Source organism: Callospermophilus lateralis, chromosome 19 (genome assembly GCF_048772815.1).
Source record: "Callospermophilus lateralis isolate mCalLat2 chromosome 19, mCalLat2.hap1, whole genome shotgun sequence".
Classification (NCBI taxonomy): Eukaryota; Metazoa; Chordata; class Mammalia; order Rodentia; family Sciuridae; genus Callospermophilus; species Callospermophilus lateralis.
Genome location: NC_135323.1, coordinates 294,289 through 313,896, shown reverse-complemented (window position 1 = coordinate 313,896; position 19,608 = coordinate 294,289). Strand labels below are relative to the sequence as shown.

General features: G+C 50.8%; 1 protein-coding gene across 2 annotated transcripts in view; it reads right to left on the bottom strand.

The window, feature by feature from the left end:
* The window catches only part of Zc3h7a (zinc finger CCCH-type containing 7A), a 34,717-nt gene extending 16,503 nt beyond the window's left edge, over positions 1-18,214 (bottom strand). Inside the window, exons 1-8 of one of the 2 annotated variants that reach the window (XM_077106136.1) lie at positions 18,119-18,214; positions 6,262-6,363; positions 5,514-5,553; positions 3,672-3,869; positions 1,613-1,771; positions 1,079-1,159; positions 948-986; positions 15-48 (exon numbers count right to left, since the gene is read on the bottom strand). In XM_077106136.1, the coding sequence (XP_076962251.1) occupies positions 15-48; positions 948-986; positions 1,079-1,159; positions 1,613-1,771; positions 3,672-3,869; positions 5,514-5,553; positions 6,262-6,329 (619 nt within the window). In that variant the 5' untranslated portion in view covers positions 6,330-6,363; positions 18,119-18,214. Of the gene's footprint in view, positions 1-14; positions 49-947; positions 987-1,078; positions 1,160-1,612; positions 1,772-3,671; positions 5,420-5,513; positions 5,554-6,261; positions 6,364-18,118 lie in introns of those variants that run through there. The other variant, XM_077106137.1, reaches the window with a different exon arrangement.
* Between the last annotated feature and the right edge of the window lie 1,394 nt (positions 18,215-19,608).

Sequence of the window (19,608 nt, the reverse complement as noted above, 5' to 3'; positions counted from 1 at the left end):
GTGGGAACACATACCTGGCTCAATGTCTTCCACAGAATAGTTCACAGCCTAGAAATTAAACCACAGTGAATCATGGTCTCAGGATTGTCAACGATTGCAATCTCTACAACTCATCCTAAAAGAGCAATGCATGTTTGCACAGAAATTTGACTCCTTTCTAATTAAGATCCAAGAAATAAAAAGTAATGCTGGTCATTGGTGGCCCACACCTATAATCCCAGCTACTTGGGAGGCTGAAGCAGAAGGATCATAAGCTGGAGGCCAGTCTTGGCAATTCAGAGTGACCTCTTCTCAAGATAAAAAATGAAAAGGGCTGGGGGGACAGCTCAGTGGTGGAGTCGACCCCAGCACTGTGGGCAGTGGGCAGAGGAGAAGAAAACAACGGATATTCAAACCTTTATAACACGTGTGCCCTTGCCCAGGGGGTCTCAGCTCAAGTGACCCTCCTACAGGAGTCTCTGACTCTACAGGTGCATAGCCAAGCCCAGCTGCCCCCACTTATGGACCAACATTTCTCAAAGGACATTTAGTAGAACGCAAGGGACTGATCTAGCCACCACTCCACCCCTAAACACACACACACACACACACCATTAGCATCCTACTATCTCAAAGAAGACTTAGCTTTGGAAAAAAAAAAAAATTCGTGATTTTTTTTGCTTAATGTCTCCCAAAACTAGACAGTATTTGGCCCTGGTCTACGTTTCTCAAATGAAACCTAGCATCTATGCACACCCTGTGAAGTGCTCCCACGGACTTCAGGAAATGCCGGTTAAGACTAAAATATATTACTTGAGTTGATTTTCTTTTTTAAAGTGACAGGAAGCTCTGGTCAATTATGTGAGGACTAAAAGAGGCACGTACTAAAAATAGGAAAAGCAGAATTGCTAAGAATTCCATCTTTCCTTTTCTTGTAAATATGCTTCATACAGAAATCATAACTTTACCTTGGTTGCCCCGTCCCCAGGAATGGATTTCAATGAGAGCTGAAATATAATAAAGACACTGATTTAGAAACAAAACTGACTCCAACTCAGAAAACAAAACGCAAAGCCCTCACGGATGGAACCCAGCTTACCTCGGCTCTGACATATGCTTTCCTTATTTTAAATCCCAATTTCTGAGCTAGCTCCTGAGTCAGTTTTATTACATGTTCATCCTGAAAAAAGGCAACATGCATGCTTAGAAGACGGTTCTACTGACAGACCAGGCAGCAGAACCAGCAAGCGTGCGGCACCTCCTGTCCAGGCCCTCGCGTCATTAGCTGCCACCCCAACTTGGAGGGGTGACAGCAGGCTGGAGGCTGCGCAGGGAGCTGGACTTTTTGTTTTGTTTTTTTGGATCTGGGGATTGGACACAGGGTGATCTACCACTGAGTCACATATATATATATATATATCTTTTTTTTTTTTTTTTGAGGTTGGTCTCAATCAAATTTGCGACTTTTCTGCATTGATTACAATATTTATTACAATATTCCCACCCCAGCCTCAGCCTCCTCAGTCACTGGGACTGACCACACTCTCAGAAGTTTAACTCTTTAAATGCCACTCACATGCGAGCAGCACAACAGCCATGGCATAGACAGATGAGCCACATCTCAGTCCCATACCTGAGGCACTGCCAGGGAGCACTTGGCCACGGCGTCGTAGGCCTCCTTGTATCTCCCTAAGCCACTCAAAGCCTTAGCCTTCCGATACAGAGCTCTGCAGTTGTCGGCATTGAGAGTGAGGACAGCACTACAACCTTCCAACACTCTGTCATGGAGACCCTGGTGAGAAGGGCAGAGAAGAGTCAGCAGCCACACGGCTCCTCCTCACAGGGACCCCTTCCTGGAAGGGGAAACAACTCTGAGACGCCATCCCGCTACACTCGGTTAAAACGCAAAGTCAGCAACGTTAGCTTTCTTTGCAGAATGATTTCTGTCTTGAAGTTTCAAATACACAAAACTGGAAAGGACATCATGAATCTCAATGTACCTCCCACCTACCCGGCAACCGTCTGACCATCAGGACCCCAGATGAAGACCCCTGCGCCACTCTCCGTCCTATCCCCTCCCCGCCGCACTCACCACCTCTGGGGCTCATTAGAATGTCAAATGGGTCACTCCCTGTAACAATGTGTCTTTAAAGTAATGTGTATCTTAAAGGTGGAAGACAGGATTTCAAATGTCTGCACCACGGGAAACTGAAAAATGGTCCAGAGAGAGTCTCTCGGACTCTCCCCGACTCAGCACCACACTTCGGGCCACACCTCGGGCACCTGCACAATGCAGCTCCAAGTGCATCCAGCAAACAAAGATGATCTTGATGTATCAATTAAAAATAAAAGGGAGATGGAATGTAGCTCCCAAGAGCTGACTGAGGGTACTAATGGGCTGGAAACCACACTTGTCACCACTGAATGTCCCTGAAGAAGGTGCTAGACAACACCGAGACTCTTCTTCATTCACCCCATGACCCTGAACATACCATAGTGAGAATTATCAGCATATCAAAATACTGCTTCTAAGCTCAGAGACACTTCTGTGAAAGAAAAAAAAAAGCCCTAAAAGGGCAAATTGAATCTTTTTCAGTCCTGGCAACGGAACCCCAGGTGCTAGACGCTGAGCCACATCCCTTGTGGAGCCCTTGTGGAGACAGGGTCTCCCTCCGTTGCTGAGGCTGGTCTTGTGACCCTCCTGCCTGCACCTGGAGCAGCTGGGATCACAGGCATGGCCACTGTACCCTTCAGGTGACTATTTATAAGTGGACACACTCCACCACCACCCTCAAATGGGAATCTTCAAGGACCAGTCACTAAGAAAGTATTTTTTAGACCCCTAAAGATTCATCTAAAGCCGATTTTTTAAAGCCTTGGGCCACACTAAGAGCAGTTAATATGTCTTTCTTAAAAACTCGAATTAGGGGCTGGGGTTGTAGCTCAGTGGTAGACAGCTCGCCTAGCACAGGTGAGGCCTTGGGCTCGATCCTGGGCACCACGTAAAAATGAATAAATTAAAGATATTGTGTCCAACTACAACTAAAAAATAAATATTAAAAAAAAAAAACTGAGATTAGCCAGGCACAGTGGCACACGCTTGTGATCCCAGTGACTAGGGACGCTGAGGCAGGAGCATCATAAGTTCGAGGTCAGTACCACAGAAAAAAAAAACAACAACACAAGAACAAAAATTTTAAAAACTGAAATTAGCATGAAGTTCTGGGTTTGATACTTGACCCCTAGATCTGTTAAAAAAACAAACTGAAATTAGGAAAACGTATTTTATTTTGAACCCAAGACTATCTACCACTAACCTGTCCTACATCCCTTTTCCTAAAAGTTGGAGGGGGATCTAGGTTGCCCAGGCTGTGCTTGAACTGGAGATTCTCCTGCCTCAGCCTCATGAGTCCCTGGGATCACAGATACGGCAGAAAGTCACTCTTTATTAATGTTCTACAACACAGAGGTGAATTCTCTCCTAGAAACATTCTTTTTTTTTTTTTTTTTTAAGAGAGAGAGAATTTTTTTCAATATTTATTTTTTAGTTTTCGGTGGACACAATATCTTTGTTTGTATGTGGTGCTGAGGATTGAACCCGGGCCACACGCATGCCAGGCGAGCGCGCTACCGCTTGAGCCACATCCCCAGCCCACATTCTTTAAAAAAAAAAAAAAAAAAATCACACTTACCATGTTAGAATAGCAGGCAATACGATTTATATGCAGTTTTTCAATGATTTCTTCAGGGATTAAAATTTCTTCAGACTTTGCATAATCAGCTATGTTCAAAGCTTCCGTGTACTGGCTCATCGAGCTGTTCCAGTCCCGTTCCCGATAAACATCATTTCCTTCATTGAAAAGATCTCTCACGAGAGCACGCAGATACACCTTGAAGAGAGCAAGCCCTCTCAGAGCACAGGAAGGCCCGGGTCGGTTTTAAGGTCCACACCTAAAACAGCAGAGAAAGCCCCACAGAGCACAGCCCTGCCAGGAGCTGCTGCACGGTCTGCAAGGGCTTCATTTTGCTTTTTTTTTTGGCAAGAGAATTTTCTCTGCTTCTGAAGAAAAGCCCAGCAAAAGCCCCTGCATACCCCTGCTCAGCTTCCCGGTCCTGCACCAGGAAGCCAGGCAGAGGGAGCCCTCGGCCCAAGAGCACAGGGCTCAGGCTCCCCAGGGGGCATCAGCAGCCAGCACCCGAGGGGACAGCGTCCTGCACCTTCCCCTGCTGGATGGCACATGGGCACATGCACATGCACAGAAAAACCCCGAGTTCTGAGGGGACATAGTGTCCTTTCAATCTGCATGTCTCCACCAGCAGTGAGGCTGGACTTCCTGCCCGCAGACTGTTTTACTGCTTGAGTCACCTACTGATTTGGGGGAAGGGACCAAGCCGTTCTCAAGTTCACACATCTTTTTGGTGGGCACACAAGCTCATGATCCTCCTTCATGACTCCTATCACTACTTCAAAATCTTAAAAGTCCTCTCCCATCACAGGATCTGGTCAATACTCAACTCTTTTTGCCTCATTTTATGAATTCGGGTATAAGCTGACTAGACCTTAAAGAGAAAAGGACAAGTCAACCATTGATGATTGGTGTGGGGCCGGGCGCAGTGGTGCACACCTGTGATCCCAGCGGCTCAGGAGGCTGAGGCAGGAGCATCGCGAGTTCAAAGCCAGCCTCAGACATGGCAAGGCATTAAGCAACTCAGTGAGACCCTGACTCTAAATAAAATACAAAATAGGGCTGGGGTGTGGCTCAGTGGTAGTAGAGTGCCCCTGGATTCACTCCCCAGAACAAAAAATGATAACTGGTGTGACTTGTGACATGCCACTTATGCTCTGTGGGCCCCAGGTCCACATGTGGAAAGTGGAAGGATCCCTCCAAGTGGTTTCTAGCTCACACATTTTTTGACTCTATACCTGTGTGGAGAGAGGAAAAGAGAGGACGAGAGAACTGAACCGAAAGGGAAGGAAAACAAGACAGAGAGAAAGGACACTGGGAAGCGCCCAAACCCTCGCTGCCCCAAGGGCCTGCTCCCAGGGTCTGGCGGGTCAGTCCACTGCCACTTCTTCCCTCGGCCGTCCAGCCCGCTCACTGCTGCTGTCAGGCTTGCTCCAAGATGAAAACAGAAGATTCTACACATTCTTCTTCTCAGATTCTGTCCCACTTATTTTCAATAAAATGAAGGGTCATTTTCAAGGGCTCAAAAGACCAATTCAAACTACACAACAGAGGGAAAGAGAACACAGACAGCTGTCCACGTGCCACCCCTCCCCAGAAGGCTGCCCACCCACGGGGCCGGCAGACCGCCTGTGTGAACATCAGGTCATGTTTTAGGTTCTGCAGGCCGTAGAGTCTCTGTCACAGCTACCACACATCGAGAGGAAGCCAGAGATGATACATAAGCAGCTGAGTGTGGCTTCGTCCCAATAAAGCTTTATTTGTGAAAAAGGGCAGCGGTCAGGTCTGACCCCAGGGCCAGGTTGGCCACCCCCTGCTCTCTCAAGCAGACCCTCCCAGGGTCATTACCGCATATTGTTCCTGGGTTCCTGGGTATGACAGCGGCGACCTAAAAAGAAACAAATCAATTGTAATTATCAGGCTCCCATAGGAATTTGTTCAGACAGAGTTATCTTAAAACTGCTTCCGCTGGTGCAAAGCACATCTGAAGACACCTCTTCACCGCCAGTGCCCGCCGAGCCTGCAGCCATGAAGCAAAAATCCCAACTATTCCTAGCGCTTCCTTAAGCACAGCACTTTTCTTTCAAATCTACTTCTATTAAAAGAAGGCCTAATTCTTCAAATGCCAAAAAGGTTAAAAATAGAACAGGCCACTAACACTATCTGATCCAATTTAGTGCAGTACAGAGGACAATGTCTCCTTCCCAGGAGGGAACAAAGAGGCCCTTCTGCCTGGACACGTCCACCCAACCGAGGGCTGTCTGTCACCGAGGCACCTCCTAACAGGAACGTCTGGTGGTGAAAGCCCTCTGTGGTGACAGATGTTTACTTCAGTCACTTTTTCATTCATCAGAACCGTTCTGATGAGAACAAATTCAAGTTCTTCAGTTCTGGGGAGAGGAAGGACTTCAACCCCAAGACTTGGCAACAGTGAGATCCAAAAACCGCAAACAGGAAGGGAAGGCACACTGGCAGGTGTGTCACCTCTAGCCCAGGGCAACGGGACCTGGTCACGTGAGGGAACTGCTCTCAGTGTCAGGCCCCCTACGAAAGGCCGCAGCAGGTGACGCACACCCAGACTGAACCTGGTGCTTACTGTATGAACTGCAGTCCTTCCTTAATGTTCTGCTGCCTTTTCCTTCTCTCCTCGGACACACTGGACATGTTATCCCACACATCCACTTTCTAAGTGAACAATCTGGAAAGAAACAAGGCACGCAGTTACATCAGACGCCAGACTCCTGGGTCCCCTCAGACCCCTGACTGCAGGCCTGGTCGCAGGGTGACTGCAGACACGCCCGCCCCGCTCCTAGGTCTGGGGCCCCAGTGGTCTGGCCCCCCACGAGCAGTTTCCATTCTCTTCCAGGCTGCCCAGCTGTGCAGAGCCTGTCTGTCCCTCCAACTGGGCTCCATGGAAGGTCATTTTGCTCCCTCCCTCCCCCCAGCTGCAGGCGTGGTGTGTCGTCTGTCCTCAGTGTCCATGGCACTGGAACAGCCCGTCCCTCTGCCTTGCTTCTGGAAGCTCTCGAGAAAGGAAAAAGCTCTATCGTCCGCGTGCCTCCCAGGGCGCCTGGCTTCCTCGCAAGCAGACTCTAAACCATCTGCTTATTTTGCCACACAAACTCTGAAAGAGTCCCGCTGATCACCACTGATAGGACGGTGACCTAAAATGACTTCAGCTGGAACTTCTGGATAGTCAGTTTCCTTCAACCCCATACTGACTAGCGATGACCTGTGTCCATGTTGCCCAGTGACCAATGCTCACTGAGCAGAGCCCGAGTCAGGGAGAAGCGCCGTGAAGAGACTCCTCCCGGCCTCCTGCACCAGGGCCTCCACCCTCAGCACCCTGGCCAGGTGACTGCTTATTGGTGGCGTGTCCTGCGCATTTCAGGATGCCAGCTGGCAGGACTCCAGCCTCTACCCATGGCTGTGGCACCTTGACCCACACCACAGCCACATGTCCCTGGGGGAAGCGGGGAAGGTGCGCACAATCACCCCCAGCTGAGAACGACCAGGACCTGATACTAGGACCTCTTCTCCCCACCTAAGAGACAGGACTCACCACATTGCCCGAGCTGGCCCCAATACTGCAATCCCCCTGCCTCTGGCTCCCTAGTCACTGGGATCACAGGTGTGCACCACTGTGCCTGGCTAAGAAGACTCTTATCACATAAATCATGAATTTGGACCTGGTGACAGAAAGGGAAATTCCATCCATACTTTAAGTGCATGGTTGAAATTTTCGAGTTTCGTTATCGCTTAGCACTTGTAGTTTTGTTTTAAATCTACCTTTTTTGAAGTGTGAGGATAGGATGGGGGTTGGAATGTCCAAAGGGTGACAACTGATGGCAGTCCCTACTATCTTTTAAAGACTGTCAGTTCTAAAAATCTGTATCTTATACTTTACTGAAATGTTTTCATGGAAAAAGACATGATGTTTGGAATTTGTTTTAAAATACTTCAGCAAAAAATAAAATACTCCAGCAATTTATGAATTCTTCACACTATTCTCTCCACTTTGCGTATATTTGAAATGCTCCAAAATACAAAGTTCAAAAAGTCCACAACACAGAAGTAAAATGGCACTATGTCTGGAATAGTTTTTAAAATAGTCTAGCCAAGGGCTGGGGATGTGGCTCAAGCGGTAGCGTGCCCGCCTGGCGTGCTGCGGCCCGGGTTCGATCCTCAGCACCACATACAGACAAAGATGTTGTGTCCGCCAAATACTAAAAAATAAATATTAAAATTCTCTCTCTCTCTCCCTCTTTCTCACTCTCTCTCAAAAAAAAAAAAAAAAAATAGTCTAGCCAAATGCAGGGCAGTGGTGCACACCTGTAATCCTAGTGACCCGGGAGGTGGAGGAAGGAGAATGACAAGTTCAAAGACAGTCTCAACAACTAAGTGAGACCCTGTCTTAAATAAAAAGTTTAAAAAGGACTGGTGAGGTAGCTCAGTGGTAAAAGTGACCCTGGGCTCAATACCCAGTACCATAAAAAAAGAACAGAAGAATAGTTTAGCCAAAGGTGGAGGTAAGAGGGGAGGAATGTAACAGCCAGAAAAAGAGATGAATGCTGCCCGAGGAGGGAGCATATGGAGTCCAATCCACACTTCTAACCACCTGCATATGTCTGAGCATTTCCCTAGTTTGGGGGGTGGGGGATCAGAATTGAACCCTGGGGCACTTTACCACTGAGCCACATCCCCAGCTCTTTTTATTATTTTTTTTAATTTTAATTTTTTGTAGTTGCAGATGAAAGGCATGCCTTTATTTTGTTTACTTTTATGTGGTGCTGAGGATCGAAACCAGTGCCTCACATATGCGAGACAAGTGCTCTGCCACTGAGCTACAGCCCCAGTCCCTTTATTTTTATTTTGAGACAGGGTTTTGCTAAATTGTTTAGAGCCTTGCTAACTTGCTGAGGCTGCCTTGAACTTGCAATCCTCCTGCCTCAGCCTTCTGAGTCTCTGGGATTATAGGCGTGCACTTCATGCCCAGCAAGATTTTTTTTTTTTAATATTTATTTATTTTTTCTTTTCGGTGGACACAACATCTTTGTTTGTATGTGGTGCTGAGGATCGAACCCGAGCGCGCTACCGCTTGAGCCACATCCCCAGCCCCCAGCAAGATTTTTTTAACTTGTACTCCCATGTATGAAGTTACTTAAGGAGGCACTATGTATATATTCGTATTTCTTTGTATACACATGAAATAGCTCCAAATAGAAACACGGGACATTACAGCAGTAACAGTCATTGCCTAGCCTGTGCAGGGCCCTGGGTTCAATCCCCAGCATCATGTGCATGTATAGCATCCTGGACATAAACCCACACACTCCACCACTGTACTACACCCCAAACCCTCTCAGGGTCAATTTCTTTAGAGACAGACTTAATAGAGCAAAGGACTCCAGAGCACAGAAAGGGTACCACAGCTATCCCTCCCTCTTGGGCTACTGATGCACCCTGCTCCCAGCTCTGCCAGCTGAGGTGAGGAATTAGTTTGAAGTTCACTAATAAAGCAAATCTGTTGGCTAAGAAGATCCTCTTGGGTAGTGATAATCTGCCAGGTTAATAGCCTTAGAGTCATTTACCCAGAAAGTGCTAGAAAACCTTGAACCTTGACCTCTTATGAAGTATATGGGGCAAAGAGCTGACAACTCAAGTGATTAGAGGAATTAAGATGCAGATGTTTTCAGTAGCAATAAACACATCCCTCCAGTACACATAAAAAGATTTAGGGACATATTATCAGGCAATAATCATGTGACAGACCATTTCAAGGTCAATTTTAAAAATTTTCCCCAAATCTTAATGGAAATTTTCAAATACACAGTAAACTTTTTTTTTTCTTTTTGTATACAGGATTGAACTCAAGGGCATTTAACCACTGAGCCACATCCACACCTCTTTTTTAAACTTAAGAGACAGGGACTCACTAAATTGCTTAGGAAGAGCCTCACTATGTTTTTGAGGCTGGCTTTGCACCTTTGATCCTCTGGTCTGAGCCTCTTAAGCCTCTGGGATTCCAGGCCTGCACCACCAGGCCTGGCTCGGTAAACACTGTTTTAAACAGTGAAGACTATGTACCCACATAGTAACCACATTCTACAGTTCACATCTTGTTATATTTATCATCTTCCCATCTTTACCCATCAGCTCGTCCTACTGACCTCCCATCAGTTCACTTCCTGATTTTGATCAATTTCAAAGTAAGTTGCAGACCTCAATTACAATTCATTCCTAAATGCCTCAGCAAACATACCATTACCTCCTCTACCCCCACCCCTGCAGGATGCTAGGGATGGAAACCCAGGCCTCATGCCCGCCAGGCAAGCACTCTACCTGGAGCTCTAGCCCAGTGTCAGAGACACAGATTGTAAATGTGGCTTTGACTGACTCCCTATCATCCAAGCTCCTACCAAGGTGCGGGCCAGACAGCTCAGCATCCCCCTCAGACCCCTCCCAGCCAAGCCCCGTTCCAAGTGGCCACTCTTCCAATTTTTATTTTTTCCTACCACAGATTAGTTTTACTTGTGAAATAACTCCTCCTCCCATTTTTAAAAGCAGGAAAAAAGACAGTTTTCAATACACCACTTTATTTTTGCGCTTTTTATTTTGGCTTGGTGGTTTTGACACCACTGTCTGGTGCTGGGATTCTTGGATCCCAAGGCCTCGTGCAGGCCACGCAGCGCTCTATGACTGAGTTGCACCCCAGTGCACCATTCTCTACAATTTTTTTTTTTTCATTCTGTACAAATCTTTTTTTTTGGTGGGGGGTGGGTTACCAGGGATTGACCACAGTGGGGCTTAACCACTGAGCCATATGCCCAGCCCTTTTATTTCTTTAATTTTTTTTTTTGTTGTTGTTGATAGGCCTTTATTTATTTATACATGATGCTGAGCATCGAACCCAGTGCCTCACACATGCCAGGCAAGTGTGCTACCGCTGAGTCACAGCCTCAGCCCACCTCCCTTTTTTAATATTTATTTTTTAGTTGTAGTTGCACACAATACCTTTATTCCATTTATTTTTATGTAGTGCTGAGGATCAAACCCAGGGCGCAACATGTGCTAGGTGAGCGCTCTACCGCTGAGCCACAACCCAGCCTTTTTCAGATTTCATTTAGAGACAGGGTCTTGCTAAGTTGCTGAGGTTGGCTTTGAACTTGTGATTCTCCAGCCTCAGGCTCCCAAGCTGCTGGGATGACAGGCGTGCGCCACAGTGTCTAGCTTGGCCTCAATTTTAAAGTGAGAAAAAATTGTATAAAGTAGGGTCAACAGACACTCTGTCACTGCACCTGGTGGCACCTCCACCCTCCCGTCCCAGCCCTGGCTAGGTCTGGCCCCACCTCATAGGCCACCACCTCCTCACAGCCTGTGGCTCCATCTCTACCTGGGGAGAGCCCTGAGGATTTATCAAAAACCCCTTCAAGACTCCCCCACCCTCTACCCGAGAGTCCCCGGCAATTCCCAGAGGTCAGTGGCCTCATCTGGAGCCCCTGGTGACTCCCCAAGGCCATCGCCAGGCAGAACTCTGGAGGCAGAGCGGACGCGTCTTCTACCTGAGAGGCCTGACAGTCAGGTGGAACTAGCAAACTATTTTAAAAGTACTGCAACATGACAGTGAAAAGGAGCCCTGTCACATCTGGCCACCCCACTGCCCTCCCTGAGGGCAGCCCATCCGTGCTTCTAGTCTCTTCCTGCCGAAGGCGACCCTCACGTTTCTGTGTCTGACTCTGGTATTGGTCACAAAGACCTCTGTGCAGAACCACAGCCCAGAACACAGGTGAGTGCTGGTGAAGCGCGGTCTGCAGTCTGGTGGGCAGCTGACCCTACTGCGACTTCCTGGTTGTAATGTGTGCTAGTTTCACGTCACCAATGGAGGACGCAGGGTGAAGGGTTCCTGGGCCTCTATGTACCACTTCTGCAACTCCCTGAGGCTGCGATCATCTTAGATAAAAAGTCAGAAGTGTTCTGTGCTCATGTTCTTTCTTGTAGAAACCAGGGCCTTTAAGATGGTTCTGGATTCTGCGTTTTGCACCCGATCCTAGAGGTCACTCCAGTCAGTACATCCACACGTATTCCATGTCACCGCCTCGCCACGGTTTCACCAGGCCCAGGGCGAGGGACACTCTTCTGCTGTAGCCTTCATTCCCGCCACCGCTCACACAGGGCATCCTGGATGGGTGTAGCTCTCCAGAGGTTCCCACAGAATAAAGGGCAGACGGCTGTTTGCCACCCACTGCACGCCAACCCTGTGCTGGGCTCCTGTCTCGCCACTTCACCAAAGAGCTATCAGAAGTGCACATCCTTCGGCAGGGAGGGGGGCGGCAGTCTGAGCGCACTCAGGTCTGACTGCTCCGTCTCGGCTGGGCACATGAGCATCTTTCCAGACCTGAGTCATTGGTACTTCCCTCTCCACTGACTCCCATGACCTCAGTCCACGTCCAACCACAATGAGCATGTTAAGATACGTCCTGAGTTGCTATTAGATGTCATTCAGTACTTTTTCCAACACAAGATCTGTTGGCTTTGATTGTAGGACTGTATGTGTGTGGGCGGGGGGTGCTGGGGATTGAACCCAGGGCCTGTGCATGTGAGACAGGCACTCTACCAATGAGCTATATCCCCAGCCTTGGTTATAGGACTTTTTACTATTTATTTATTTATTTAGGTGGTGGTATGGGTCTTGAACCTAGGGGTACTCTACCATTGAGTCACACCCCTAACCCTTTTTTATATTTTATTTAGAGACAGGGTCTTGCTGAGTTGCTTAGGGACTCCCTAAGTTGCTGAGGCTGGATCCCTAAGTTGATCCTCCTTACTTACTCATTTTATATATATATATATATATATATATATTTTTTTTTTTTTTAAACTACAGATGGACACAATATCTTTACTTTTTTATGTGGTGCTGAGGATGAAACCCAGTGCTTCACACATGCTAGGCAAACACTCTACTGAGCAACTCTTTTTTTTTTTATTTTTTAGTTGTAGTTGGACACAATACCTTTGCTTTATTTTTATGTGGTGCTGAGGATCAAACCCAGGGCCTGCACACACTAGGCAAGTGCTCTACCACTGAGCCACAATCCCAGCCCTGAGCAACTCTTTATAAACTACTTCTCCCAAGTTTTCTTCTAGTATTTGTTGTTTCATGGTTTAAAACTGTTAAAATCAGGTCTACTGCTTATTGCAAGATGTGATCCAGGAGAATTCCATGTATTTTAAATCTCCCTCCCAAACAGCCACTCAGTTGCCCAAACATCAGTTACTAAAAATCCCACCTACTTCACACGGATACGGACAAGGCCACCTCTAGCCCACACAAAATGCCACACCTGCCGGCGACTCGTGTTCAGCACCTCAAGCCCGACGTGGGCCTCTTCCTAAACACCCCTCAAACCTCACCCTCCCTCCCCTTTTCAGCAAGGAAGCCCACTTGCCAGCGGCTTCAGCTAGAGGCCTGGCGGCAGCGCTGGATCCCTCCCACTCCCCCGCCAACCAGCCCATCACAAAGAGAGAAGCGCTACAAGGAAACACACACACACTGAAGATGCCATCAAGACACACACAGGGCTCCCAAAGCTGACACTGCGGCCTCCTCTGCCAGAGCCAGGCCTCTTCTGGAACCACTCAACAGCCTCCCTCCCTGGCCTCTCCACTGTTCCTCCCCCACACACCCCACTCCAAACCAGGAGGAAGGCTCCTGTAAGACACCTCTAAGTTACTGCACTCTTGCTTCGAATCCTTTGGTGGCTTCTCCACCATGACCAGAGACCCTGCCTCCCACCCCGTGCACCCTCCTGCTCCAGGCCCACTTGTGAAGGTCCCGTCACGCTGGCCTTCTATGGGCTGCTAGAGTGACTTGAGCACTCCAGGCTTCTGAGCCACTGTGCCTGCTGTTCCATCTGCCCAAAAGGCCCTTCCCAGCCCTTGGCTGAGCTGGCTTCTTTTCATTCTGGAATCCTGGCATCGTCCCTCACCACCCCCTTCAGCAGGTGCCTGTGCCAGTCCTGTGTTCTCAGGTACTGTCTGAACAGCACCTGGGTTCAGGTCGGTCAACACTTGAACAGAAGAATGAGAGAAGCAGCCGAGCAGAAACAAGATGTGCCCCACAAGGTCCCGAGGCCTGAGCTAGAACCTGGTGAAAGCGAGAGAGGAGGGTGCCAGAAAAGAAGCGCCCAAGAGCGAGGGCAGACCAGGGTGGGGCAGTGGTCACTCAGCTCCCGCAGGCTGCTACTCACCCAGAAGCTCTGGAAGGACAGAAGGTGCCCGCATCTCATCGCAATTCCAGCAGGTCAGTCAGTGTGTGCGGGTGAGACTCAGCGTCCTAAAGCTGGTCACGCCAATAATGGAACAGACGTGTCCAGGAAACTAGCTCCCATCAGCAGAAGACACCCAGAGGAGCAAAACATGACCGCGGCACACTGCGGGAGGCAGCCTGTGGCCCACCGACTGGGGAGCGAGAGGCAGCCTCGGCAACTCAGCAGAGCCCTATCCCAAAATTTAAAAATAAAATAAATAAAGGGGGGTCTGGGGATGTAGCTCAATGACAGAGTACTCCTGATTCAATCCCTGGTATTGCCAAAAAAGGAAAAGACCACACAATTAAAGGAACAGCAGCTACCACTAGTGCGCCCGAGCCACGGTGGCCAGGTGCTCTGTGTACACTGAGCCATTCGATGCTGATGACCTTGAGAGAGAAGTGAGGAAACACAGAGAAACGGCACACCTGGCCAGGTCCCACTCACACAGGGAGAAAGTGGCAGAGCCAGATGTCAGAGCCAGACAGCCTGACCTCTTGTCCACCTCACGGCTCTGCACCATAAGCACCCAAGATAACCCAGGAGGGCCACACCTGTCTCAGGTGGCTGAGGTCTGGGTGCAGACCCCAGACGGGCACTTTATAACCACTCAGGAGGAATGGAATAAACACGCAGAGGCACACATATGTACGTGGACATGATCAACGGATGTCATTTAAAGCAACCTGGACAAAGCAGGGGACTTCCCTGGGAATGTAGTGGACTCAGGGAGTCAGGATAAATAGATCTTTCCAGGGGAATATGCCCTACCCAGACCATGATGCATTTAGATAAAAATGTTTAATATTAAGCAGCTTTTCTCACAAGGCATTCTACATGCTAACATGTAGCGAAGGCAGCAGGTCACCAGAATATTGTTTGTATTTCTGCCTTAAAAGTATCCCTGCAGGGGCTGGGATTGGGCACTGGGGCACATGCCTGTAATCCCAGCGGCTTGGGAGGCTTGGGAGGCTGAGGCAGCCAGCCTCAGCAATAGCAAGGCGCTGAGCAACTCAGTGAGACCCTGTCTCTAAATAAAATACAAAATAGGGCTGGGATGTGGCTCAGTGGTACAGTGCCTCCGAGTTCAGTCCCTAGTACAAAAAAAAAAGTACCCCTGAGATTCAAGTGAAAAATTCTGATCACCAATCTACGCTCAGCTCTATTCTCAGCCTCATCTCTCTACATTTTGGCTTAAGACAGTAAAAGCCTGTGATTCCCCCCAACTCGGTTGAGGCAGGAGGATCACAAATATCGGAGGCTGGCCTCAGCAACTTAGCAAGACCCTCAGCAAGTTACAAAGACCCTGTCTCAAAAAATAAAAAATAAAAAGGGCTAGGGGTGTGGCAATACTGAAAAAACAAAAACAAAACTAAAAAGTAGTTAAAGTAACATTATTGTCAACCTCGTCTTGCAGAAGTGTACTAAGGAACTCTTGCAACACTTGCCAGAGCGCCGGCAGGCTCATGCCTAGCTCAGCAGGCTACAAGCCCAGGTGGTGAGACATCATCAAATGTTTTGGGCCACCTTTAACAGTGAAGTTGCAACTGGACACTTCACGAAACTGTTTCTCCTTTTACTGAAAACTTCACAATGGAGGCTTGCCAAATGGCCACCAGGAAGGTTTGGCCAGGTTCTTCCTGCTACAGGAACTGTTCACTTTGAAACTGTGAGTAGATTTCAAGATTCCAAAAGATAACACATTTGCCAAGTCTCCTCTAGCACCCAGTCCTACTTTGAGGTTCATAGGGAACAATGTCTCATCCACAAAGTCCATCTGCAAACACCGCAGGAGGACAGAAAGATTTCATGTGAAGTCATGGTAAATAATGCGCCTGGGATCACCGGGACCTACGTGATGTGGCCGGTCAGAGTTGAGTGGTGACATGATAACATTCAACTTCGATATCCACGATCTTATCCCCTTCTCATCAAGAAGGCCAGATTAACATCCTGCTCCAAACCCAGGTCTTTTCATAAAATACAAAGCTTGCATTTTTGTATTTGTGAAACAGAAATTCTGTGCCTTTCTCATACCACTCCATCCCATGGTTCCTGATGCCTCATGAAGCATGTGAAATTCATTAATATTAACTAATGAAACAACACATTGCTAAACTCAGAAGATTAAAAAGCAAATTTTGGGGGCTGGGGCTGGGGCCCAGTGGTAGCCCACTTGCCTGGCATGTGTGAGGCACTGGGTTCGGCGATGCTCACCACTACATAAAAAATAAAACTATTGTGTCCATCTATAACTGAAAAAAAAATTTAAAAAAAAAAGCAAAGTTCTTGGGATAAAACCTGGCAAAGATAGCTAATGTCATTTCCTCACATCCATGAAAATCACCTCACATGAGCTGTATGAGAGAGAATTAAAATGGACATGCTATCACCAGCACTCGTTTTTGAACTTCTGGATTAATATTTTAATATTTCTTCCCCCACCCCGCCCTTAAAAGTCATATCTAAAGCTTTTTCTCAATTTGTAAACACCTCCCACTTTAAAAGGAAAAAAATTCACTTGTAAGATTCTGGAGAAAAAGTATTTCCACCCAAGCAAAGCCCTTCTAGAGATGACCTAGAGGTCAGACTCTCCTCCCACGGGCTGCAAGCCTTGTGCCACTGGTCCACACACCCTTCTGTTTCTTTTTCTTCATTTACTGGAATGTCCAAACCCTGCCTAGAGTTGAGAGATTCTATCATAATCGATTCCTTCCACTTACAACATATTTAACCCACCCAAATTGGCAGAATCAGGAATCCTAGCACGGTGGGCCAGGGTTGGAGGAACCACCCTTACTAGGAAACACAGGCCGCACCCGGGGAGCCGGAAGGAGGTGGAGGCAGGGTGCAACCCCAACAAGCAAGAGTCACAGTAAGGCAGAGCCGGCTGGAGCCCTCGGGCACGCGGTGGACACGGAAAGCCAGCAGGCTCCGCAGAACACAGGTACCGACAACGTTCAACTCCGACATGCACCATCTTAGGTGGAGCTGAACCCCTCGGTGCGCTTAGCCCCGACTCCAGCACACAGCTGCTGACGGGGCATTTTTTCAAGGAGAAAATTCTGTCCATTAATTTGAATTATTGTGCAAATTAGGACAAGACCCCACTGAGCAATTCGGCTCATTAGTTCAACAGAGGTGAGGGGAAGAGGCAGCAGATTCCTTGAGAGCCTCCAGGGCAGGAGGCCACGGGCCAGCTTCCCGAGGCGCCCGGCGGAGTGCTGTCCAATGGAAACGCGACGCCGCCACACGTGCCACTTCAAATTGTCAGCAGCCACCCTAGAAAAGTGAAAGGACCGGGGCACGACTTCGACCCCACGCTCCCACCCCACCTGCGCGCCGCGTCGCTGGACGTGCCCGGGAGAGGAGGAGGACCAGGAGGTCTCTCCGTTCTCCCGCGGCCTGAGTCTTCGTAAAACAGACTTTAAAATCAAGCCGGCATCACGTCTCGATTCGCTCTAGCCACCCTGGAGCCTTCCACAGTCCCACGTGGCCAGTGGTCACCTGGGTGGGCACCCCGAGTCCAGTCTGAGCAGACCCTGGCCCTTCCGGCACCTAACTCGGTTCCCCCCCGCGTCCCTCCAGGTCGGGGCGCCGGGAAAGGCCCCGGTCCTGATCCACGCGCCCCATCAGGAGGCAGGCGCCGCCCCACGGGCCCGCAGGGCCTTCCAGCCTGACCACACCCCTGCGATGACCACCCCTAACCGGAAATCCCCGCTAATGGGAACTGACAGGTCTTCGTCCTTCCAGGGTGGGAAGGGGAAACCCGAAAGCGCGCGGCCCCGCACCCCCTGAAATGCCGGACGCCAGTCGCCGCCCCGCCCCGAGGGGGCCCCGCGCGCACCCGAGGCTCAGCCCGCCGCGGCCCCTCCTGCCGCCCCCACCGGGAGCCGCCGGGCCCCGCGACCCCCGGCGCCCGCAGCCAGGAGGGGGAGGGTGCGCTGGGGGCGCGACCACCGGAAAGGAGCCGCTCCGCCCCCAGCCCGGCGCGCGGGGGAGCGCGGCGCCGTCCGGACCCGGGGCGCGCGCTCCGCCGGCCCCGCCGCGCCCCCCGCCCCGCGCCGCCCCCGGCCGCCGCCCTCCCCCGCCCGCCGCGCCCGTCACCGGCGCGCGCCCCTCCCCGGGCGCCCGGCCTCCTACCTGCGGGACGCGCGCCGGCCGGGCGGGACGCGGGCGGCGGGGCGCGGAGGCGGCGGCGAGGCCTGGCGCTCGCTCGCAGCTTCCCTCGGCGACCGGCGACGGTGGCGGCTGGGCTGAGCCCGCAGCGGCGCCCCCTGGCGGCGGGAGGCCGCGCCCCGCGCCCGGGAGACGCCGCCATTGGCTGCGCCGCGAGCGTCGGGCCCGGGCGGCGGCGCCACGTCGGGCCGGGGGCGGCGGCGGAAGCGGCGGCAGCGGCGGCAGCGGCGGCGGCGGCGACCGGGCCACCCGGTGCGCGGGCAGTGGGAGCCGGGCGGCCGCGAAACCACGTGGTGCCCCGCGCGCTGGCACCGAGCGTCCTGGCCCGCGGCTGCGGGTCCCCGGCCGGCCCTGGGCGCAGGCGCTGCCGGTGGAACCGCCGCTAACAGGGAGGTGACCTAGATTCGGGCGTGTCACTCCAGCAGCCTGTTCGCCCAGCGGTCCCTTCTCCGCTGCGTGGTCAGTCTGCGTCCTCGAAGACGCCTGGCTGGGCCCCGTTCTACACAGGAGGAATCCCGCGCAGTGGCAGCGGGGGACTCAAGCCACCGGGTCCCCAGTCCTTTGACTGGCCTGGCCTGCAGGTCCCAGCCCAAGTGCGTCTGCGTCCACCGTATCTCAGTGGCCCGTGGGCGGCAGAGCGCTGCACGGTGCAAGGGCTCCCCAGGGCGCGAGGCGCAGTCCGGGCGCCGAGGGACGGCGAGTGGGAATGGGCCCCATCAAGCGCACGAAGATCCAGACCCCAGAGCAGCGGAGTGCGGCCGGGGCGTGAGGGGAAATGCCCGGTCCCCGAGGTGGAGCGCGTGTCTGGGGACCGAGGAAGGGCTGGTCTGAGAAGGTCTGAGCCACAGAGCCACGTGCGGAATCTGGAATTCCCTCTGCAGGGATGGGAGCCACCGAGGTCTGACTGACATTCCAGAACCTTCTCTCAGCTCCTGCAGAGTGGGCTGCAGAAAGGACAAGCCAGCGGCCCTCCAGGTGGTTCTTCCAGGGTCCAGGGATGTAGATTTACAAACCAGGTGTAGCGGGCTGTTCTGCCTGGAGAAACGCCACAGAGGAGGCCGCTTAAACAACAGCGATCCTTTCTCAGTTCTAGAGGTGAAAGTCCAAGACCAGGGTGCTGGAAGCGCTGTTTTCTGGTGGGGTCTCTCCTCCTTGGCTTGCAGACAGCTGCCTTCCGGCCTTGTCCTCATGTGCCCTTTTCTCTGAGTGCATGGATTCCTGGCCTCTTCCTCTTTGGGGGACCCCAGTCCCGTTAGCCTGTTAGTTTAGGGCCCCACCCCAGATGACTTCATATTGCCTTGAGTACTTCCTTTTAAAAGGCCTTCACTACTAATACAGACCCATTGGAGTTTAGGGCTTCAACCAGTGGGTTTGGAGGAGACACATCTCAGCCAATAACACCAGTAAAGGCAGCCAGAACAGTGGAAGGAGAGCTGATGGGCAGGGCCTGGATT